Source organism: Aquila chrysaetos, chromosome 12 (genome assembly GCF_900496995.4).
Source record: "Aquila chrysaetos chrysaetos chromosome 12, bAquChr1.4, whole genome shotgun sequence".
In the NCBI taxonomy this organism is placed as follows: domain Eukaryota; kingdom Metazoa; phylum Chordata; class Aves; order Accipitriformes; family Accipitridae; genus Aquila; species Aquila chrysaetos.
The window spans coordinates 26061441-26086038 of record NC_044015.1 but is presented as its reverse complement, the minus strand read 5'-3'; the positions used below and the strand labels follow the sequence as shown (position 1 = coordinate 26086038).

General features: G+C 38.3%; 2 protein-coding genes across 2 annotated transcripts in view; one reads left to right on the top strand and one right to left on the bottom strand.

Annotated features, from left to right (window-relative positions):
* SELENOF (selenoprotein F) overlaps positions 1-18462 on the bottom strand; it is a 28772-nt gene extending 10310 nt beyond the window's left edge. The window contains exons 1-3 of the mRNA XM_030032426.2: positions 18319-18462; positions 15207-15374; positions 2261-2324 (exon numbers count right to left, since the gene is read on the bottom strand). Coding sequence (XP_029888286.1) covers positions 2261-2324; positions 15207-15374; positions 18319-18387 — 301 coding nt within the window. The 5' untranslated portion in view covers positions 18388-18462. The remainder of the gene's footprint in view (positions 1-2260; positions 2325-15206; positions 15375-18318) is intronic.
* A 632-nt stretch (positions 18463-19094) lies between these two features.
* HS2ST1 (heparan sulfate 2-O-sulfotransferase 1) overlaps positions 19095-24598 on the top strand; it is an 82418-nt gene continuing 76914 nt past the window's right edge. The window contains exon 1 of the mRNA XM_030032931.2: positions 19095-19489. Within this exon, the coding sequence (XP_029888791.1) occupies positions 19366-19489 (124 nt within the window). The 5' untranslated portion in view covers positions 19095-19365. The remainder of the gene's footprint in view (positions 19490-24598) is intronic.

The window sequence follows — 24598 nt, the reverse complement described above, 5'->3', positions numbered from 1 at the left end:
CTAGTATCTACAAATATATTCCATATGTAATGTTTCTCACATTTCAGGCACACAGGTGTATTCAGCAGCTATTTGTAGCTAAAAATTATATAACCAGTAATTTTGATAGAAATTTTGATACAGAAGGACCATAGAATATTGCCTTTAGTAACCACGAGCAGTGCACAGGTTTTTCCAACTGTGTAACTTTCCTACTGTGTAACTTTTACAAATCTTCATTAATTCAACAGATCTTAATCCTTAACTATTTTAAGATGTGAATCTCATTATAAAAAAAAAAACCCACTGTTCATCCTTTGGCCAAATAAAATAAAATCCAGAAGTAGTCCATGACAAATCAAGTCTCTGGGAGTAAGCCAAGTGACAAAACAATTTACAGGTACTTAAAGGTGAAGACTTCATGGTCAGATACAGAAGTAACATATACTAATCCATGTAATTCTAATACATACACAGTCCTGCAATTAGTAGTGCCATTTTGTGTATATTTTGCAAAAAAATACCCCAACAAAATCCTAGCAGAAGCTATGGGAAAGGAATCAGAGTTATTTGCAATAAGACATTTGTCAATGACAGGGTACACAGTTCAATGAAGCCTACAAAGACAATGCTTCAAACACAGCAACATGACCTTCAGGCAACGTAACTTCATAGCAAACATCCAAGTGAAAAGTTGAAATAAAAACACTTCTTGAATTTTAATGTCTTAAGATGGAGACATTAAATACTGTTTCTGGTAGAAGTTAAAACCAAAGGGAAAATCTAAGTAAAAGTATTCTGAGATTAATACTAATGTGAGGACAAATACCAGCTGGAAGAATATATTCTACTGCTTTTTAAAATTTCTTAATATGCTCTTAAAATTTATCCCATTTTCCAACGTGTTCTAATACCTTAGCAGTAAATTTGGTCAAGATAAATTTAGTTTGGGTAACTGCAGAAATTGGCGATGAAAAGGCAAGAGATCCTTAAGTGCACTAGTCAGTCCTTTTTTGAATTCTTACCGTACCAAAGAAGAACTGGTAGTCAAAACAGAGAACCTACTGAAAAACCACTGAAATTCATTCAGTCACTTTTAAAAGCAAGCTATATGATTAATGGAATGTAAATCTTTGAGCAGGTTTAGATAACCAAGGATTGAAAGGAAAAAAAAAAAAAAATCATTAAAATTTTCAAGTTTTTCTTTTTGTACTGTAAGCTTTTGGAACATATTTCATAGTGTGCACACAGTAGAAATGGAGGACCGTTCCCATTTAGGACCTACACATGAAGATAACCAAGGACATAATGCAGGGCTGGAGTCAGGCTAACAGGTTGACCTTTTCTTTCAAACCTATAGCTCAAAAGAGCACTTAACTGTTACAAATTCACAACCATAAAGAAGCTGAGTGAATGCGCAACAACAGTTGGGAATGTTTTCATGTCTGCTAAATTTGAATGGTCATGGAGATAGTATGGACTCCTGTGCTAACAAAGTTAATCTCCTCACACCCCTGAAGTAGGACAAGTAATTTAAACAATTCTTGTTTTGGCATTTTAAACAGTGGAAAAGAGAAAATAGCTTTGCTCTGGTCTTGCAGTCAAATTAACTGAACTGTGTGTGGGTAGAGGTGGCAGGAGAGGGTCTAAAGCAGTGTAAGTTATGTTAATTGTAACCTGGTTTAAAATGCTTTTTTTCACTTGTTTGTCAGTCAGCCTTCAAACAGGGAGGTATTAATACTGGCCATGGTAGATGGAGACATGATGTTTGTGCAATTTTATGTCTAAAGCTAGATTAGTCTTTCTTCTCTATGTCCAAAGTACAGTATTAGGGTCTTCATTACAGGGCGGGGGGGGGGGGGGGGGGGGGAGGGAGGGAATCAAAGTACTGCTATCGCCTAAGCTCTTCCCCCATTTATAACAAAATTCCAGTTTGAAATTTCTCACAGATGTTTTTCCTGCAGCTTCCTCCCACCACACACTGATGGTACTGACTTTCCTTTTACACTATTGTGTTGCATTCCCTTTAGTTGACTGTCATTATCCACTGACAAAACAATTATACTGCAGGATCTGTGAAAAGAAAGTAGTTCCATTAAGCGCACAATACAATTTCATCTATCAATTATTGGAGACCAGTGCCATGAGTCTCAGGTCGATGCAACTTTCCTGATATAATATATGAAATTTATGACTACTTGTAGTAGTACTTAAAGGCACATTTTGTCATTCAGCTGTGACAGTACTTCATATTTGAAAGAACAGTAGTGGCTTTACTTACCCTGGACTTGAGGGAACCTTCCCAATTTTCATCCGCATACTTCTAGGACAGCTCCTGCATAAAGCTGTAGTAATAAACATAAGTGGTTAATGACAAAAAAATTTAAATTACTAGTTTACTTACGGTGTGTTATCTGTTGAACTATTTTGCTTTGAGGAGACAAGACACTATTATGTTGATAGTTAACTACAGACAAATAAGAGCCTAAATAGAATCACAATTCCAGACCTGTCTGATTTATGCAACAACTGACTATTCACTCAAGATACATGATAATTTTCATTCATTGCATTAAAAATATAAAAACAGGAAAAAGAAGATAATTTGAGATATAATGTTGCTGGAAGCAAAGCTTCATTTAAAAAAAAAAAAAATGCAATGGGACATGTTACAATGAGAATTATGGACTAGTAACAGGAAAACTTTATTTCTTCCTCCCCAGAGATGCTAAGAAAGTCTCATTAAGTGAAATTTTGGTTTCCATTTTAAACCTAACTTGGAAAGTGAAATACTGTTTATAATAAAGATAACACAGTGACTTTAGACTTCTCATTTGGGCTAACTATTAGTAGTTTATTGTAGTTAATTGTGATTGCAGAAAGAAGACAGATCACATTAATAGGCCTTAACTGAAGTAATATATACAGGTTGGGCTAGCTTTGATGCTTGCACTTAGATGTCAGTCAATTCCATCAGCTATGCAAGATACTCAGATTCAATGTTCTTAAAGTATAAGTTCATTTCAATTTAACGTAGGATCTAAATAAAAAAAACCCCTATTGATCTTGTATACTGTCACATGTTTTTAAACTTTTTGGTTTTTTTTTGGAAACATGCAATTGATTCCATAGTTTGCTGAATCTTAAATACAAATTAACAACACATTTTTCTGGCTACTAAAATAGAACTTCATACTGTAAAGTTAGGCATTTTAATCTTAAAAATAGTTGTCAATACTGTATACCAAATCACATCCTTCTAACCCTGAAACCCGACTGTTTATAGAGAAGCTGACAGAATAAGCTTCAGTTAAAAATTTTTAATTCACTGCACTATCTACTACAAACAATTAAGACCTCTGCTTTCATTATCTTTTAGACAGTGTTTTCATAACAAAAGTGCAAGTCAGGACATGCAAAAACATAACCTTACTGAAATGAAGTAAATTCACATTTCACTTAACATGAACAGTGAATACATGTAATTAAAAATAAGCTTTCACTATGAAATTTAATGAGTACTAACACCTCTGAAAAAGGAGTGACGAGTCATAAAAGCAAACAACACACAACATGACAGAAATCTCGAAGACAATTTTATTAACACTTTGTCACCTATCTATATAGGCATTATGGACACCCAGGAATCCATCTTCATTTCAAAATATGAATCTTCTGAATTCAGGTCCAACTCAATATTTGCCTAAATACTATGAATTAGAATGTAAGAAACACTCTAATCATTTGCAGGGAAATTACAACTTCTTTCCTGACGTGAACTAATCAGTAATCATTACTTTCACAGGAAATGGAACTAAAAATGTTACACTGCATTATCTGTTCAGAGCAGCATTCAGAAATTGCTTAGCTACATTTATGTTTTCAACTAGACATTAGATTTAAGACAAAAACTAAGATTTGACTGTTAAAACTCAGAACTGCTATGAAACCATACTCAAGAGATCAAAAATACCACATTTTTTAAAGCTTTTTTTACCACTCAAAGATTTTAATTTAAAAAGGCACAGATAAACAGCTCAGATACTAGCTTGCATAATTAAAGTTCCTCTGGACTTAAAACATGAAATAATTACAAAGATGGAGCAAACATGGAATAGTGAGATTATAAACTTCACTTACCTTGTCTCTACTCACTATTCTTTAAAAACATTCAACAACAATTATATCAGCAATCCTAGATTTAGATATTAGTTTGCATACTCACTAATACACTGAGCATTTATACTGGTTCTCCGATACTGACAGTTACCTGCATTTTTCTATCAAGAAGTTAGTATAAAGTAGACAAAGGAATAAATAGCCTCCTTCTTTCTAGTTAACTAATTATTTTATATATGTGTATAAAGAACTAAGCGCACCCAAATTTAGTACAACTGCAAGACGAGCATTTCTCAATTCTCATTACTGCAAGTAATTCTTAGTTTATTTCTTCCTTTCAAACAAGGATTTGTATGGAACAAGATCACTGTAGGAATCTAAACTACGTAAGACATCTTGTAATTACAAACTACTCCCAGTTTGTAATTCTTAGTCAATATCTGATAGAAGTGATGTTTAACAAGGAAAACAGCTCAATCACTGATGTCTATATTTTGAGCTTGTAACTCTGCTGTAATTGAAGCCCAACTGTGCTGGTACAAAAAAGTTCAGATTCATGCTGGGACAAACAGCTGCTCTCTAGATGGCTAGACAAGAAAAAAAGAAAAATCAATTGGCTTCATTTATAACTCTAAACAAAGGTGTCTTTTGCAAGAAACAGGTTTATTTGCATCACTTAGCCCACAACAAAAGCATACTTGTTAATATCTACTGCTGCTACCATCTCATCATGTCCTGAGCAGATGTCCTCTAAACTTCTTTGTGAAGGCATTTACTATGTATTACTAAGAATGACACATATCACTCAGTGTGGAAGCACACAAACATGATGAGTCAGTTCATTACACAATGCTTAACTCAGAAGTTAGTTCATTTTAAAATAATGCTTCACTTGTTTTAGTGCTCATGAAAGTGAGTTTCATACTACAAGCAATGAAATAAAAACACACTGAACTATTACTAGTGTCCATTTTAACATCCAAAATAAGTGCTGTTATGATTTCCAGGCTAATTCATGTCTGCATCTATAAAAATAACTTAGCTTTTTTTTAAAGCATTCTAATAGCATGCTTTCTAAGGCTAGTCTGACAAAACCTGAACTCCTCCCTCACCTTTTACAAAGCATCAACTTGAGCTAAATTTCATTCAAAAGCTTTTTCTAAGCGCCTGAATGTCTTGTAATAGTTCACACTGATGTAATGAAGATGGCTTTTCACAACTGAGAGGAGGAAAACCACACTATCAGTCATGTCTGCTTTAATGATGAAGGAAAGTAGTAATTGTAACAGAATAAACCACCATTTACATAAGAAGAGTGTTAGATAAAAATATGTATTGTAAATATAATTGTTCCATCAATTAAAAGCAAGGAACCTTAACTTAGGTGAAAGAAAACATTTCACCTGTTATTAGGAAGGGAACTGATGTAATTTTTGCAAGACAAAATTCCAGTAGTGCTTCATTTATAAATAGATATGGTATTATCACAATTACTCATGGTGAAAACTCCAGAAGAAAAATTACATTCCTGCTATGAAGCTGCTATATAACTGTTAATGTTTACAACTAAACAGGAATGGAGATCAAACCAAACTGAAAAAAATTATACTTCACAGAGATTGCTCCTTGATCATAATAAAATGGTGTTAGATCAAAGGTGACAAAAAAAGTTTTGTAAAATACAATAGATTATCCCTAATTTTACTTCTATAGCACATATACTTTGCACATTGGTTTCTTCTAACTACTGACTAAGCCTGACCCTGCACAGGATACAGTGTCACTCAAACTGGGTTTGTACAGCTGTTTGCAATCAGCTGAAAAAAATTAGAGTACCATCATGTCTTACAACACACAATGAAACAGGCTGTTAAGATAAAGCCACACAATGGTAAATAGATATCTTATGGTATCTGGATTCCCTCTGATATCTGCATATTTTCCTCTTCTAATATCAAACAGTTTAAAAAATAAAGTTAAGCTCTGGTAACAAGCAGTAAAACACAACTTATGGCTACTACTAAAATTGGAATTTTCACTTGCCTCAGGTACAAGAAAATCTTCCATTAAACATTTACCAACAATTAATCTCTTTCCAATGCAAAGAATTTTATTTTTTTTTTTATGAAATTCACTGTAATTTTGATTTCATATGACTATATAAGCAGATCTGCCAAGGAAACCTCCTCATCCCCTATCAACTCATACTATTGTTTTACTTCAAAGAAAAGTCAGGAAAAATACAGACATTATTATTCTTATTGGCCAAAGTTGCTTGGCATGTGCAAACTGGTATTGTTTTAAAATAAGGTGCATGATTTCTCTTTTGAAAGGCATGCAAATTAATTTCTAGTGTGTCCCACCCACCCAGGAAGCAAAACAAGTTAATATTTGATATTTGTTCTTCTGAGAAATGAAGTCACAAAGAAAGAGATTTGGTGCAAGTTTCTTCTGCTCTTTCCTATAACTACCAATTCATTTGTTAGTTTTACTAGAAAACTAGGTTAGTTAAAATAAAGGAATATACACTGAGATATAAAGTATTTTCTCTTCTATGGGGGAGAGAATGCAGGGTATTTGTATAGACAGTTAGAAGTTTTCAAAATGACTCTAGTCTTCCCCTCCCCTGGAGACAGAAAATGAGCAAGAATCTCTGGGTTAACAGAGAGCGGTCAGAAAGCCTCACTGCCAGGAACATTATGAATTACTGTTCTGTAATGCAGAAAGCCAATAAAGTCATTGCTACACACACACATCATTCAGAACTGATGTAATCAGTAAATTTAGCAACAAAGAAACTGCTCCCATTCACAACTCATTATCCTGTGAAGGGAGATGCCTAACTCTAAATAAGAGTTTGGAAACAGAGTCAAACAGCTAAAACCCAGTTATCTGAATTAGTGCTATTCCTGTGATCAGCACTATGTATTACACAAATTCCTCTGAACAAAGCTGAAACAGAACCTAAGCTCTCATTTATTTGCAAGGAAGGAAATTCCAAATGAATACAAGGGTGAAAAAAGAAGTCACAATGAGGATGTTCAAGGACTGAAATAATTTAGTAAGAAAGTTGTGGAATCTGTATCCTTGGAGATCTTCAGAACTTTGAGTTCTGCTTTGAGTAGGAGATTCAACTTTATTCTGTATGTACATAACATAGTTGTGCATTACTATTATCATCTTCAGCATACAGAAAACGTGTCATCCATCTAAGCGTTTTATTTTTGGTGTTAAACAATCACCCCCTTGCAGTATTATGTAAACATTTTTGCTGTTTAAATCCAACAACCACCATAAAGTGCCAAAACAACTTCCCCTCCTGACAGACTATTTTTTGTTAACTTTGCTCTCTGAAATGGTTTGGTGTAAGGTCACGTGAGCAAGAGATCTGGCACAAGGGTGAGAGAGAAAATGCAGAAGCTGAGCAACCATCAACTTTAGACCTCTGGAGCTGTAGCATGGATTAGGTGGTGTGAATGCCCAATTTATCTGGGTGGGGGGCAGAGTGGAAGAGAGGAGAAGGGTGGTGGAAAAAGGGCTCCTATGTACAGGCTGTCACTTGGACCTAGTGAACAGAATTATGTAAGCTAAAAAGTAGAGACAGCAAGTTCACAGTTTAAGTTCCAGTTTTGGAATATACTGTCCAATTAACTTTACTCTCTAACCACCTACTTACCTCTAGAAGTATAATCCTTGAACATCTCTTATTCCCCAGAATCTGTGCTTTTATTAAAAAAGAAAGCATCTTAGAAGAGTTGCAAAGAAAACATTGAGAACGGAACTCATCAACTGTTTATTTGACTTTGTACATTTAAGTAATTTGGAGACTTTGTACTTTTTGACGTTGTTTCAACAAATATAGAGTCAAATGCCAGTATTTTACCCAGACATGTATCCAGCTGAAGGAGATCAGACTTAATTAGCTAAACCTATTCCATTCACCAGCACAGACACACATCAAAAACCTTAACTCACATTTAGCAAATTCACATTTACAATTTCCCATACCTTTTCTTTTTTACTGGTAAGACTAGAAGGAGGTCCTCCATAGGTAAGGCTTGCCCTACTACAGACAGATAATGTATTTTATCTTAGTTTATCTGACACGGATGAACTTTTGGTGAATCTGATCCAGACAAAAGATGGTAAATTTTTATCTTAGGCATTGACTAGCTAGCTGCACCTTCCTTATCTAGGACTACTGTTTGTCAACATTAATTTTCATTGCTGATAACATCATGTACAGAAGGAAGGGAAAGAGCGTACATGATAAAGTTGAGAAGGACATCCACTTCAGCACCTTATTACAAGGAATGGCTGCGCATAATATTCTGAAGCGACAGTACTCTGATAAGAGACTCTCAGAGAGAACACAATCATCTCAATTCCCCAACTTCCCCATCAATATTCCCCATAAAATTATTCCTCTGTGAACTGTATGGGATAATTTTTAGTTAAAAGCAAACTCTGAAGGGAGATCATTTGACATATTAACCTTAATTACAGAGTCCTGATTATTTACCTGAGTGTTAAATATGCTGTCATTGAATTACGCTATTTTTAAAAGTTACACTTGGTAAAAACAATGAACATGAACCATTTTTATGTAGCATGTTAGAAATAAGGAGTACAGCTACGTAAAAGCACAATTTGATTTTTACAAATCAGACAAAGGATTTTATAGAACACATCAAAAGACAGACAAAGCTGGGGGTTTTGAGAAACAGCTACAAGTAAACTAGAATTCTAATTCATTTATGCAAGTATTGGTAAGACATACACTTATGTTACACCACTGAGATGTCAGTGAATTCTAAGTAGTTCTGTATTTTTACCCATCAAGTTAAAAACCAAGAGATGAGACTGCTTCGTTGGAACTATTCATCTTAAGAGCCTCTGGCAGAACAAGCAGGCAGCCAACAGTAATTTTTGAATGTAGCACTTTAATTAGTGAAATGAAAAGAAAAAACCCTGAAAAATGAAATTAAATTGGGTCACACACAAAAAAACCCCTAAAGCATTAAAAGCATTTCAAGTTATTCTAGTTTCAGTAATTATTGTGAGTTTTGTAAACTATTGTGAGTTTTAAAAATTAAGTCTGAACAAGAATGTCACCTTATTCCTCCTTGTAATAACAGCACATTTAAAAGGTCTGCACGTGTAAAAACGTGGAATTTTAAGAAAGCTTTCAGGTTTTTGTTGTTGGTTGTTTTTTTTTTTTTTAATTAAAAGTAGCACACAGTCATGATTACAGTGGACATGTTTATTACTAATATTACACTAAATATTTATTTCATTTCCAGGAGGGGTCTAACACTAACTCCACCCAAAGAAGTGGTTTTAAGTTATGGTCAAACTACATCATAAGGAGAATATAAGCATTATCCATTAGGATTAAAATAACCCGTTCTGAGGAACAGTTTCTGCGTACATGGTTGTCTCCTACCCTGTAATGTTTAAAGGCGTGAGTGACAGATAAGGTGGACTACATAAAACTGAATTTGTACAGGAGTATTTTTTACCTTTCAGTGAAATTAAGGGTCATCTTTATTTCAGAATAGACTAAGCTGAACATTAGCAGCTACTTATTACATGGGCTAAATAGGTATAATTCACTCTTCTTTTGCTTATCGTCCCTCACCTCTCTATTTTCCATGCACAAAACCCTCTCAAATTGTGTGATACTATGCAGAGATAGGTGGCTGACATGGAAGACAGGCTCAGAGACCAGGGTTCACTTTCAACAGACTAGAAGTTCTGTTGGTTTTGCGGTGTTGAAATAGGCTGAATCGTTCATGTCTTAAAATGACTTCCCACATTTTCAAGTACCAAGGACTTGCAAGGAAAAGAATCTGAGCTTGATGCAGTGAAAAGATGGTATGATATTCCTGCAGAAGGGTCAAAGTATCTGGTTAAGTATAGCACCAGTTACAATGCAACAACTAGGGAACAGGTCTGCAACATGCCTAGCTGCCACATGTTTTGATCAATCTAACTGCAAATGAAGACATGCTTACCTGACTGGCCAGTGGAAATCCATAATAAAACTCTAGGAAATGTTCTTCTGCCGTGCCTTGACTTTTCTCCCCATTTTCCAGAGTATTTTAATATGCATTCTTAGGATTTTCTCCCAAGTTGGTTCTCTGTTTTTAGCATTTTTCAAAATGTTGAGAAAACAATACTTAAAGGTCACTAAATACCACTATTTTCTAAATCTCATCTATTTGGTTTGTCTACAGCTAATGGAGTTATGTCCATAGACTTGCATTACCTTTCAAACAGCAGTCGTAAATACTGAAAATTATTTTAGGTTCAGGTAGGATGTAGAATGGGGATCTGAATGTAAAGCAACCTTAAGATGGGCTTTAAGATTTCTGGGAAAAAATAATAACCAAAGTTTAAGCTGCCCACACATATTTCAGGTTATTATTTCACAATATTCTGATGTCAAAATGAAAGGAAATTTTTATATTTACTGGTGTGGGAAGAATGTCTAGTTGGAAACCTCCCCTCTGACAGCACAATAATCCATTTCAAGTTTCTGAATTATTTTAGTTATTTATATTGTTACATCTGATACAAGGCTGGTAAAAAATAATCCTAAATTTCCTATTATCCTAGCAATGCAGAGGCCAGATATTCCATTAAGTTATTAAACCATGCTTTGACAGCTTATCATATTTTTGACAACACTGAATATGTGCACAAGAAAGTTGCTAAAAATCTCACGATTTTGGATGTTCTTGCTTAAATTTGTACAGTGGAGCAGTTATTATCCATCTCTATGTAACTTTAAAAGTATGCATATAGACTCCTGAATCATTATGTTTGCCCTGTTTTATGGCAGAATCAAACTATTTAGAAATAGTGTATGGTAGACACATGTGATGTTACCCATGACAACTTGCCATCTAACCCATCTATTTTCATGTCTCAAATTTCCTGGTCAACTTTTGCTTACACCTGATGCCATGTTATCTAATTCACCAAACTCCGTAACATTACAACATGACAAATACTTCACAACAGAAATTTAAAATGCTGAAGTTCAACATATCTTAGTGAGCAAAATATATTTCAAAGCTCCGTTTAGAAATATTGATGGCTTTTAAGGGTGGTAGCAATGCTGCACAGTGCAACTGTGAAATTTAATGTATGACAAATTTAATCACAGAGTTGAGTCTTAAAATCAATTTGGATTTTGACACGCATAAATTGCTGAGATAGGATCTTAGATTATAATATACAATTAATGTTATATGCTTATAGCTATGTCTGAAATGATCACACAGCATAAGTGAAGCTGCAGATGGAGTGCGGCTATTTTCAGCTACTGCAAAATATGGACAATCTCTCCTGCTACTACAATTTCACGCACAGTTAGCTTCACCTCCATTTCATCCTTCTACATTTTACACACCAGCACTACTCTGCATCTGACAGACTGAAGCTTAAAACTTGCAGCTGTCTAAAGCAATACTGTTTAAGATAGCTTCTGAATTAGGCTGAAAGTGAATACAAAATCCCTAGAAGAGGAGAAAATGAGAAAATAACCAAAAGAATTTTTTTCATTTTACCCACAGTACAATTATGAAGTAATTAAAATATATCACTGGACAGGTGCCAGCAGAAGTTATGAGCAAGACAAATATTGGGTAACAAGAGCACCTCACAGCTGTTTTCTGCAATGTCAATTCACAGAATACTGGACCAATAACAAGATGAGGATTACTAAACATCTTTCAAGGATATGAAACAGTTGAAATCCGTAAACATCTCATTGAGGTTGCACTGATGCTATTCAGCACAAAGTATTTTTAGCACTGGGCATATTTCACAGATCATTTGTGAAAAGCAGCAATGATACATAAAAATTCTCAGATACACATGCTATCTCTTTGCCTTTAATTTTAAATTCTCATTTAAAACTCAGGCACAAGTCATGCAATAAACTAACTCTCGCTTTCTCTATTTCTAACACTTGCCACATACTTAAAATCCTGAAGTCTGTCCTGGAATTCTAATAGTTTGGAAGTCTGTCTGTAGCACAGACTACCAACATGCTGTGTCACATGATGGGAACAAGTATCTGCTCACATAATGAACAAGGTAGGTCATGTACCGGAATCATGGTTCAGAAAAAAAGATTCACATACTTTGAGGATGTTAAAGGACATAGTCACAGCATTAGCAAAACTTAGAGCATCAGTGCTCTAGAACTCAGCAACATAGAAGGTTGTTAATCAGCAAGTCAGACACCTTCCACCTAGATGCAGGTTTTTAGAGTAAGATTAAAAAAATTCTTCAAGCAAGAAGGGAGGAAAAAAACTTAAGATTTTTAACATCCATTCACTCTGGACTACCAAATTTTCATTAGAAAGAAGACTTCTATGGTAATCTGAAAAAACTAGGGAATGGGAAAAAATATAGCAAAAGGCAGCATTCAGTTTTTCTATTCCACACACATATCATGAAAATACTACTTCAGCAAGAAGCTACTATAAATTAGATTGAGCTTAAGATTTTACTTTTATGTAAAAATGAACAATTACAGACACCTATTACAACCAGCAGTAAGTTAAAACACAAGTCAGTCCAAAACGTGATGATTCTGAATACAAACTGTTAAGATAATATTCGTGGTCATTTCTCCCAATGCTAATTTTCCACTGGCTAGTCAAGGGAAGTTACTTGGTGCAAATTTTTTTTTTTTAAACTTTAAAAAAAAAAAAAAAAAAAAAGGTCAGCAAATCCAAAACATACATTTCCAAGCAGTGGTAACAGTATAAAAAATTTCCACCTTCTGAAACAGCATTCAAAAGAATATTAGAAACGATGTTGTAATTTAGCACTCAACCATATAACCATAATGTTAGAACAATCGAGTATTTCTTTTCACACACACAGTATGGAAAGCCTGCATTCAAACCCGGACATGAAAATTCATTAAAATAGTATCATAATCACTCCTATAATTCAAGCCAATATATAACGTGCTAGCTCCAAATCTCAAGTATCATTTCTATTAAATTTCTTCAAAAATGTCACAGAAGTAAGATAAAATAATAATCAAGATGTACACTGAATTGTGCTATAGCAGCAAATTTTTTTTTTTTAAACAGTAAAAATCCTGTTTACTACAAAGCACAAGCAGAAAATGGAACTGGGTAAACCAACACAAATAGATTAAAAAAGAAACAACTTATAATATACAATCTCTTGGTTCCTATGAATATACAACAAATTCTGGTTCACTCTGAAGGGATTTGTCAAACAACCTCGAGACCCTGTGCAGCCCCACGCTATTTGTTCTACTACATTCAGCATGACCAAAATAGAAAAAGTTTTGAGACTAAAAATATTTACAATGTAAAGCCCTGACCACAAAATGGCATTTGATTAGTCTTACACAAAAAGTGTGATTATCCACACTGTGAAATCTAGGTCTGATTCAGGATAATCAGAAAAATATCTATTGATTTTAAATCCTGTTGCTTGATCCAACTTTTATTAGTGTAATGTTTACAATACAAAGTTACATCTTGAGTAAATTACTGATAATTGATGAAGACTATTTTTTTTTTCCTTACAAGTCCCATTGACAGAAATGCAATACAATTCCTCTACTTTATTTTCCCAACAAATTACAACAGAAATTATCCTGCTCCACAAGTTCTTGTGCTACCTCTTGTGCACACTGAGGCAAAACTGTAAGAATATTATCTGAACAAATCAAAGCATCCGCTCCTTACATGAGGACAGGAAGCCTTGTTGCTGCCACAACTGTTACTAGTTGTGGTACACAACCACAGCACAGCTGAAGACTCTTTCATATTTTTCCATTCCCTTTTAGTACATTTCATTAGATTTTATTCTGAAACTTTTCAGCTTTTGTATGTGTATGTATATATATGTACATATATATATATATATATACACATATAGAACTGGAGCATTTTCCAGAGACAAATTTTCCTTTATAAGATTCATATATCTAGCAAAGAAAAAGTCTTAGATATCAAGTCCCATAAGGATTGTACTGAAACATTAGTGCAAGCATTATTTTGTCAATATATGAAACACAATTCACAGACTTACCTCTTACCTTAATAGTCTTTCAATATTAAGGAACTACTAATTATTAATTCTCTGCAAATCTCAAACACTGGCTTCTTGATATTTAATATATTGTACCTAACACTGTAATCAGTGATTTTGTTAAAAATTATAGGCAGACTTTTTTTTTTAATACTATGCTGAATTTAATTGAGAAGAGAAACTCGCTAGATTTCCTCATTAATTTCATGTTGTCAGTTATTTAGCTAGCTCCTAGCCATTAAAAATAATTTCACCATCTCTTCTCCTTGAAATCTCTACCTTCCTGACTGGTCTTCAATGCATTCTAGAGTACTCTTAAATTACAACATATTTGAAAGCATGTATTCTTTTCAAGAGCTCTGTAAAAATTCTTCCTTGCTGACGTACCTTAAGCAAGACAGATATTATTTACTGCAGTTAAAGGAAAGGTTTTGCCTTAGCCTAACTGACTGAAGCACAGCATGGGCTCTGAGCAAGATCATTCCCAGTATTTCTAGCTGTTAGAACCTAACTGTTCTCACTGCTGCAGAATGGAGCTGAGCAGCCGTGCTTCTGGCAGGTTCGTGCCACTTTAGGAGTTGACCTGACAGCTGCACCAGCCTTTTGTTCCTCGGGACTGAACTGAACTATCCTGGCCATTACACTATGGGTCAGTGACCAAGCAATAGGTGAAATCAAGAACACCAGTCTCCTTATCCGCTTTTTTTCCCCCTCTTCAAATCTCATACATCTTTCAATTTAAAGAAGCTGGGCATAGCTCCCATTAGCCACTTCACACTAGAGAAGGGCTGTCACAGAACCAAAGGTTCTCCTGCTCATACAGGAACGTTATTTTAGAGCAGTATGGCAAGTCTGCAAATCTAGACCCTATGTATATTGGACTATCAAGAAACATTGCATTTTCCTCGAGATTATAATCCAGATTCTCATATATTTTTTAAAATGAAAAGTTTCGTATACATCACATAATGTGTTAAATTATTCCACAGAGGATTTGGTCCAAAACCCACCTTTCGAGTTTCCAACTGAGCTTCTTCTTGGCAGCACTGCCTGCAGAACGGATCCAACTGATTCAGATTGAACTGTCCAAGAAGGTTGCAAGAACTGCATAGCAAGTTACTGGAGAAGCCCAGCTCTCTGCAAGCTTCTGATGACAACTGTGCTCCATATACACTTATCTGAAAATCAATACAATGTTATACTTTAGTACTAAAATAGTTGTTCAAAAAAAGGAACATTTTAAATGCTTTAATGATTAGGAAGAACAACTAAGTCTCTTGTGACTGTTTTTCAGCAATGCGTAACGGTCTGTCCATAAGTGCAAAACATCACCTTATTTTGAAGAATGGTCTTAAACTAATAGTGAATTTTAAACACTCTTACTATGCACATTTCAAGGTATCAGACCTGCCAAAATTCATTTATATATGCTTCTGACAACTCTACTGTTTTCCTATTGCTTGCTACAAATTAAGAAAAAACCCAAACATAATGAATCAGCTGAAACACACATGGCTACAGCTCTCTAAAGCCTCCCCTTTCAAAACAATTTCAGTAAATTTCATATCACCAAAAACACACTTGGAAAATAAGCATAACAGCTAAGCTTGGGAAAAGCACAACCAGGGAGTGATGAAACAGACCTAACTGCTCAACAAGGCATACAAGTAGGATTTTAATTTCATGTTTGCATTAATGTTACAGGAAAATTGCATACTAAAAGTGGAAGTGTAGATAAAAACCTGCAATTCTGATTTACCAGTAACACATTAAAATAGGCAACTCGATTACATGGCTTCTATGTAAAACACCAGTTCTGTTTTTTTTAGTGAGCAGCAAAAACAATGTTACCAACTACCCCAGCACTTAAATGATATTTGGGTTTTGTTTTCACATTCCCACTTCCCTACACAGGGATTTCTCACACCCTAGCTTAAAACCCTTCCTGCCAGCTGTATGCTGGGGGGCAGAGGAGAGTGAGAGGAAATTAAGAAAGGAGAGAAAGGAGACAGTTTTCCTTTTGCCAGATGCTTCTCAGTCTGGGTGAAAGACCTTGGGCAAAACCCACATCTAAACTACCAACAAAACAATCAGCAAGCATCTCTGTTTTCAGAGAAGAGCGAGATAACACTAGCAAACTAGACTGGACTGGATAACAGACCAAGAGTCAAAAGAATCATGCTGGGCCAAACAAACTAAGTTTGTCCTTCAGCAAATCAGACTTCTCTTCACATTTAATATATACAGCATACCCAAGTAAGATTGAGACAAAACCCATTTCCTCCCCTGAAGTGGCCAACCTATAGCCAAAAGAAAGACATGTCACTGATGTGACAGATAGGCATTGTTATGGATTAGGAATTGGTAGAAAATACATTAGGTGCCTCATTATTCTGTTTCTCTGTATCTGCTAAAAAAGTTAAAGCATGAACAGAGAAGTATAATATACTGAAAATTATTCTGAAATTACTATTCTGTCAGGCAGAAAGCTATTTTTCTTCTTCCTACAGGACACTGCTAAAGGAATTTCTATATATGACAGCAGGCAAGCAAAAATGGGACCCTGCCGTACTTGAATAATCTATTATTTTTCCTTTCTGAGGGATATGAACAATAAGAAATATAATACCACCACAGTAGTATAGAAAATCTAAGGAGGATGCCAAACACTGCCAAAGCTACATTTTAATTATTGTTCACTTATTAAATTAATGATGATGACAGTAGCTAAAACTATTTTCTTGCACCTTGCTGCTTGCCACCAACCCCTTTTATGCTTTACTGTCATCTTTTCCTCACTTTTGAATCTGTTCACCTGGGAGCAAAAACAGTACTTCCGGCATTGTCATTTTGCTTCCATCAGCAACACTCTTCACACCTTTCCCCAGCAGAGTGCTAGAGCATCTGCATATATAACGCCAATACTATCCTGTTTTTTGTGGCAGACCAACTAAAAAACAGTGTATGAAAGCAAGTAAAGTCTCCATTGCATGAGAATTCCTCAGTGAAGAGGTTCTAGTTACACAGCAAGCTCAAAACAGCTTGAGAATAAAACCACAGGGAGGGGGAGGAGACAAAAAATAAAAATAAAAAAAAAAAAAAGGAAGAAACTCACTCTCCCTAGTATTTTTCCTCAATTTTTAGGACTGTAACTATTGTACTATCCTAAAATAATAAGTACATCAATTATAATAAATGTCTCCGTTTAGGATTAGAAAAGAACCCTCACATTTCAGAAGCTAATTTCCCACCAGAACAAGATAATTTCAGCTACCTAGCCAATGATGCGCCTCATTTCAGCAGCATGCTCTTCTTTAAAGCTTTGACTACAAATACACATTACACAACTGCTTTGCTTTCACATCTGATGACTTAATATATTAAAACAAATACAGCATCGATACAAATTGCTTTAGGAAGCATTTAATAGTTATTAGAGTGAAACGTTTGAACAGGTCTTTTGCATAACCTCATGTCTCTGGAGCTCAGGTGGGTCAGAACTTTAAGGGCATCAGGTGCACTAAAATAGAGAAAGCTGACCTGTCTGGCAAACCTCGAGGGACTGCCTTCACAGGACCACTTTCAGTTAGAAATCAAAAGCCTCCTAGCTTCACTTTCCAAACTCATTCTTAACTCTGTTACTAAGGATAATCCGGGTCATGAGGTTTATAACAACACACAAATCCCATTAAAAGTGGGAGAGAAAGCCTGTAAATTTATTTCAATAGTCACTGCAACACCCGCAACGATCGCCGCGTTTTCCGAGCGAAGAGAGTAAACCGGGGCCGAGGCGAGGGACAAGGCGGAGGAGCGTTTAGGCTTCAGAACGCGGCTCTCGCTGTCCGGAGGAGCAGAGGCAGCGAGAGGAGGAGGGAAGAGGGCAGAAGCAGAGAACAGCCTGCGGCAAGGAGAGCAAAAGAGGCGCCACGGAGGCAGGAGAGGGACGAGGCACGGGACGACGCCTCGGGGATGGGACGGGCAGGGCAAGGCCCGCTGCCTCCGCCTCCCGCTACGGGACACGTCTCACTCCCGCCCCCCCCCCCCTCACACCCTCTCTCTTTCGCTCGGGAAATCGCGGCCGCACTCAGACCCGAGCGCAAATAAACCGAAACGGCCTCTCACCGCCTGCAGCCCCACTAGCATCCAGAACCAGCAACGCCCCAGGGCCGTTAGCTCGGCGGCCGCCGCCATCTTGGTGCTGGAACGCTCCTGCCAGCGTCGCCGGGAGGCCGCCGAAGGACCTCACCCATCGCGGATGCCCGACACACTGCCTGATGCGGGAGAGCGTAGACTTGCTCCCAACGCCCGGCACCACCAGCAGAAACGGCTAAGCCGGAATCTCTACGGGAAATCTAGAGCCAAGCTACTCCAGTCTGTTCAAAGTAGCGCTTACACAGCGAGGCTAAAGGAGATGCCGTTCCCCGGTCTCATCAGGCCTTGCGGTAGCAACCCTGAATAAGGTCCTTCCTCAGGCCGAAGCATTGCTGCCAGCCGGCATATAGGGCCCCTGGTTCCGTCGATTGACAGCCGGCCTGAGCAGTACTATTGTGCCATTCCGAAGCGCCGCCGTGCCTGTGCCCAATGAGCGTGAGCAGGTGGGCGGGACTTCAAGAAGGGCCTCCCAATCACGAAGGGTCGCATGTAGGCGGGACATCGCCTCGGTCCGGCAGCTCAGAGCTGAGGGGGAGGAGGAGGAGTCAGCGCCCCATGGGCGGGGCGTCGCCCGAGTGGGGCCAATCCAGTTGCGGGAGAGGCGGGGTGGCGGTAGCACCGCCCAATGGCGGAGGGCGCGGGGGCGGGTCCCGCCGCCGGTTCTCGGCGGCGGTGGTGGCGGCAGCGGCGGCGGGGGGCGGGCGCGCGGTTGGGCGTTCGGTTGCTGAGCAGCGCACGCAGGCGGGGGAGGGGCGCGCCGGTGGCCGCCGCGCGGCGGTTGGTGACGGGCGCGGGGGGCGGCGGGGGCCGGGCGGTCTGCGGGGCGATGTGAGAGCGGCGGCGGCGGCGGGCCCTGTCGCGCTCCCCCAGCCGCGCTCCCCCAGCCGCGCTCCCTTCGCCTCCCCTCGCTCGCGCCGTCCCTGCGGCGGCAGCGGCGGCGGCGGCTCCCGCCGGCCTCCGCGGCCGGGCCCCGCGTTATGTCGTGATCCCGGGCGGGCGGCGCTGCTGCTGCTGCTCATGGGGCTGCTCAGGATTATGCTGCCGCCCAAGTTGCAGCTGCTGGCGGTGCTGGTCTTCGGGGTGGCCGTGCTCTTCCTGGAGAACCAGATCCAGAAGCTGGAGGAGTCCCGCGGCAAGCTGGGTGAGCGGCGGCGGCGGGGCGCGGCCGGGGGCCTGGGGCGGAACGGGCCGGGGCAGGGCGCGGGGGGGGGGCGGCGGGGCGGGCAGCCGGACGGGCGGCGGGAGCGCGAAGCAAGGGTTGGCAGCCCGGCCCGGCTCCCCCCGCCTCGGTGTGCCGCCTGGCGGGGGCGGGGGGGGGGACGGACGCCCGCCGCTGGCTACTTTTCCCGTATGGCTCCTTGTGTTTACATGCCCGAAATGATAAAGGACCTGATCGATACGGTCTGGGGACTCTGCAGGAGGGGCTGTCAACAGCAGAGACAGCAGCCTTGGCCTTTGAGTTCATTTGTATGTGTGCTTTGCGAGATCATGAGACCTAGGAGAGATCGGTGTTGGAAAGATAAATATTTCTGTAGCGTGTCTAAATGGGTTTCCTTAAAAGAGCGGCGGTGTTCAAGGCTATTAGGAGCAGCGGCTGGCCTGCGTGTGCCTCCTGACAGGCGCCTGGGAAGGGAGAAGAGAAGCAGTAGTGGTGCCAAAAGTGAGTCTAGTTCTGCTGCCTGCTGCTGCAACGAATTACCGCCTTCTTCACATGTAATTTCTACCTCAGACGTTTTACTAACGCTTGGCATTGTAAAGGAAAGCACGCTGTCAGATAAAAAAAAGGTAAAGACATCGTTCTTAATGACAAACGGGTGATTTGTTCTACTCTCGTTGAACGTAAGATGTTATTTTCTGCAGTTTACTGAGCGTAGTTAGTGATCTCCCAGACTGTCACTGACCTGCAGGTCAACAGAATAATGATGAACTTGAAAACTCTTGTGTGAGACTTCTTTTGCTTTTCCTGCCTTAAAAAGACCTTTTTAGAGTAATATCTGCCTGGTAGGTAACATCTTAGTACTTTGTCTGTTGTACGTAAGGCTGCAGAACTTGTATAGCTTTTACGTTACTTGATTAAGGGTCTCGGGGATGTGAAAAAAAAAACACTCTGAACCTAGTTTGTGGTGCCTAGGAGCTGTAAAAACACAGCACTGAGACTTCTGGTGTATACAAGTGCAGGGGCTGGTTTACAAACATTGCTGATTTGTTTTCTCATAATATTTGACTATAGTATGAACACTTCAAGTTTGTAGGAAGAAGAGTGCACGTGTTACAGGAAGAAAGAGGTTCCCGTTCTTTTTTTGCCCAGAAACTTGCTCCATGCTTGTGTTCCTACTGGTGTTAAAACTAGAAGTGGACATTGAGTGACATGGGAAGTTTAACAGTGAGCTTCTGACAGAGCCAAAGTCAGCATAACTTAATGTTGAGCTTTATGAATGCCATTGGGATTTTACTTCTCAGCATTTCTTTTCCACTTTGTTCTCTCTGGACTGGATATTAGAGATTAGGACTTTGGACATGGCAGTGGTTGACTGCTTGAGTTACGGGATGCTCTTATGCTGTGTATTTTTCAACTGAAAGTCCATACCAATTATAATCGAGGCATAATTTTTGCAGGGTCTCAATAGCTGTAAACAAAAATTTGAAGAAGATGATGAATGAAATCGGAAGATAATTCAAGCAGGTGTTAACGCAGTGCTCAAGGTTCAGTGGAATTTTGTATCCATCTGTTTTAAACTGGTTGGTACCTGTGGCTTCAGTGCCTCTGTTGCTGACAGTGTATGTTACTTTGGGGAAATCTACCTCCTGGCATGAAAAGATTAACATAATGCATGTAAGAATACAGAATTTTGCTGCTAAAACTTCCTCCTTAGTATATATGCAATGGGCTTGATTAAGTTGCATATTTAGAGGATAAATAGTATAAATAGCAGCTAAAATACTGCTTTGAGACAAGAATCTAATTACTGTGTTCTGCTGATTTTACTTCTTAAGGAGAAGGCAAAACTATTGTAAAGTTTATTAAAAGTATGATGGAAAGATTTGCTTTGTGAGCAACTTGCCAGTGATTCTCTAAAACCTGGGTAAGGAGGAGAAAAAGGGCTTTCTGCAACAGCTTTGAACTTGGGTTAGTTTTTTTTAATGTGAGAATATGCGCTGTTAAAAAGCTTCTAGCTGTCTCAATGTCTCCCTTTTTATGTGTTTGGTATGTATTTTATGACGACCAAATGTTAAGGTTTCATTACAAAAAATTTTTTACCATCACGGTTGGTGATATTTCTACTGAGCTATAATATGGAGAATGGTTTTCTCCAAATCAGAGTAGTTAGTTGGCCTAATGCACTTGAATTCCAATCTTTCTCCCTGCCTCCCAAAAGAATGAGGTGTGTGTGTGAGTGTGTATGTGAAGAGTCAGTGATGCTATGATTTGATGATAACAACAAACTAGTTCTTTTGGTCTTTCAGTTGTGTTTCAGTGGGTGCTTTATGTTAGAAGTCACATTGCATATTGTTTGGGTACTGGCTTTTGAACTGTGCTACGTGTTTGCGTTGATATATCATATGATAAACTGTCATCTTGGAAAGTAATTGTAAGAATTAGGTGCTGACTAGGAAAATGGAATGACTTCAGATTTGACAGAAAATAAAATAATTCTGCAGTCTTATCAGCAGTTCTAATAATATTCAGCCATACTTTCTGATAGAAAGGGTTTTATCCAATTTCTTCACATATGAGCAACTCCTGATTCTGTACTGAACAATTTGGGGGCGGGGGAGGGTGTGCGTGCGTGTTAATTTCAGTTCACCATCTTAAAATATCTTGCCTATAACATGAAATTGGAGCATGGGAACCTCTCTCTTCCTGTAAGACTTCAGGTAAAACTCAGTCACCCTGGCAAACTTTCCTAAGTTCAGAAGTATAGGAGGTGGAAGCAAATGACCATCACAAATGCTGGTGATGCTTTTTTTCTCTGTCATGAGATTATTATGATCCTAATATAATTTAAAAAGGTATTTGTAAACCTGTGGGTCTCTTCATCATATGAAAGATAACTCCCTAATTAAAAAAAATGAAGAAAATCAAAACATTAATTGTAACTTCTCTGCAGTAGATGGGGAAGGATTACTCTTTGGTGGGTGGAGGTGAAGTAATACTTTCTAGCTGTTTAGTGATACTTACATGTTGGAATAGTCCATGTCTGAATCACATAATATACCGTAACAGGGAGAGCAAGGACTGAACAACTTTATTACTGTTTCAGATTATTGCTTCAGGTCATGTTGAAACACTGGTTAGCTGTACTGTGGGAGTATTTCTTCTGCTAAGTGGTAAACAAACTTACGCTCATATCTGTTAATTCAGCACCTTGAATTCAGCATATAGAAGTCTGTCACTTGAAAGAAATTCTTAATATTTACTTATTTTTTTTTTCTGAAAATACATGAATAATTTGAAAGGCTTAGGCTCTTTTCCTAAGCCCAGGGAAGAAAATTTAATTGATGATTAATTGATTGCCAGTTTTATTTTTTTTTTTTTAAGGTACTTTGCTAGCACCTGTGGCCCTTGCTGGGGTAGTATCCTTCCAAGCACTGTGCAAGTACCTGACAAACCACTCTTCCTTTGAAGTTAAATGATTTAACTTACCAATGATTAAATCTTAGGCTTTCTAGAAATGTAAGAGTTTCTACTTTTGGGGGATGTTGAAATAATAGGCATCTTATGTTTCCTTCATTTAGGAAAAAAAAATCTCCTCTCAGTAGGCCTGCCAGTTGCATGTGTTTGGAAAATACCTCAGAAAACTTCTCAAATTGTCCCTCATAATATAGCATGCATGGTTCCTTAGTATATTATTTATACTTGAACTTCATTTATGAAGAGTAGTTTTTGATTGTTGGCAGGTCTGGCTGCACACAGCTATGCAAATAATTTACTAGCATTTCTTTTAAATATACCTCCGTTGTCCAATAGTTATTATTTTCCACTGAGTAGCCTGAGGCATTCTTTCAGAAGCTGCTTTCTTGTGTGCCAGGTTTCCTGAAATAAGAGTTTTAATGCTGCTTCCTCAGTTCTGTCTCCAACCAGTGAAACATTCTTCCACTTTGCCTTGCTGGTTTTATCATACTTTGTCATTTAGTTCGCCCTTACCATTCCCCATCACCATGTCCCCAGTCGTTCCAGACACTTTCAGAATAAATTTTAAACTATTCCTGTACTACGCTTGTACTTCCCATTGAAACGTGTGATATAGAACAATTGTATTTATTTATTTATTTATTATGATACTGTTTGTGATTTTATATTTATTTATGACTTTTGGGGAATAAGTGTTGCAGCTGCTGCTGTTGCGTTCTCTATGAAATTGGTAATGTCTGAATTTTGACTAATACAGAACTGTGCATGTTCCCAAGCATGTACCAAGACAGTTCAGACTTGCTAATGGACTCTGAGGCTTGATCTCACCCCTTTTTACTGGCACTCCAACATCTGTTTCTAACAGTGGAAATAAGAGGCACAACTTTTAAAAATTTCTTTCCTTTTCTGGAAGGTTACACATGAGAAACCTTAGTATTGTTGTACCTAGTTTGCAGGCCGCATGCTTTTAGTGAAAGAGGTTTGAGAATTAGTGATGGGGTGAGAGCTGTGCCTTCGCTTCTAATAGCAGATGCTGTTCTGAAGAGTTATCTGGCAAGGCGATATTTCTGTTAGAGATATTTTGAGGGCAGTTCTGAGAGATGAAATGGACTTGAGAAATCAGATAAAGCGTACGGCTCCAGTCCCTCCAGACATGGACTGCAGTGGATGAGGTAATCACCAGGTAAGGCACTGCATCTTTCTAGACTCTCCATTGGAAAAGGTCAGGTTTGGGCCAGTACATATCTATGTATGTTACTTTTTAACGCACAAATTTAAGTTGAAGAGCACAAAGACTTACAATACCATGCTCCAGGGAAATCTTGGAAAAGAGCCACAATTCAAGTCAGCTGTTTAGGATAGAAAAGTCTTGTTGGACAGCCAAAGGAATGCAAGTGCCATGCTCTTCTTTGCAAATTAATGCAATATGATGGATTTGGTAATGGTAGCAATGAGGCAGGGAATTAGTTCAAGGCTGAGAACCTCAGGAGAAAGTATTTAAAGGAGTTCTAGGTCCTGCTCTTCCATGTCATTGTTTTTCTACATAGAAAGGGAGACTGGGTTATTTCAATAATGAAATACCTGGCAAGTTTCAGTAATGTGCTTGGCACTGTAAAA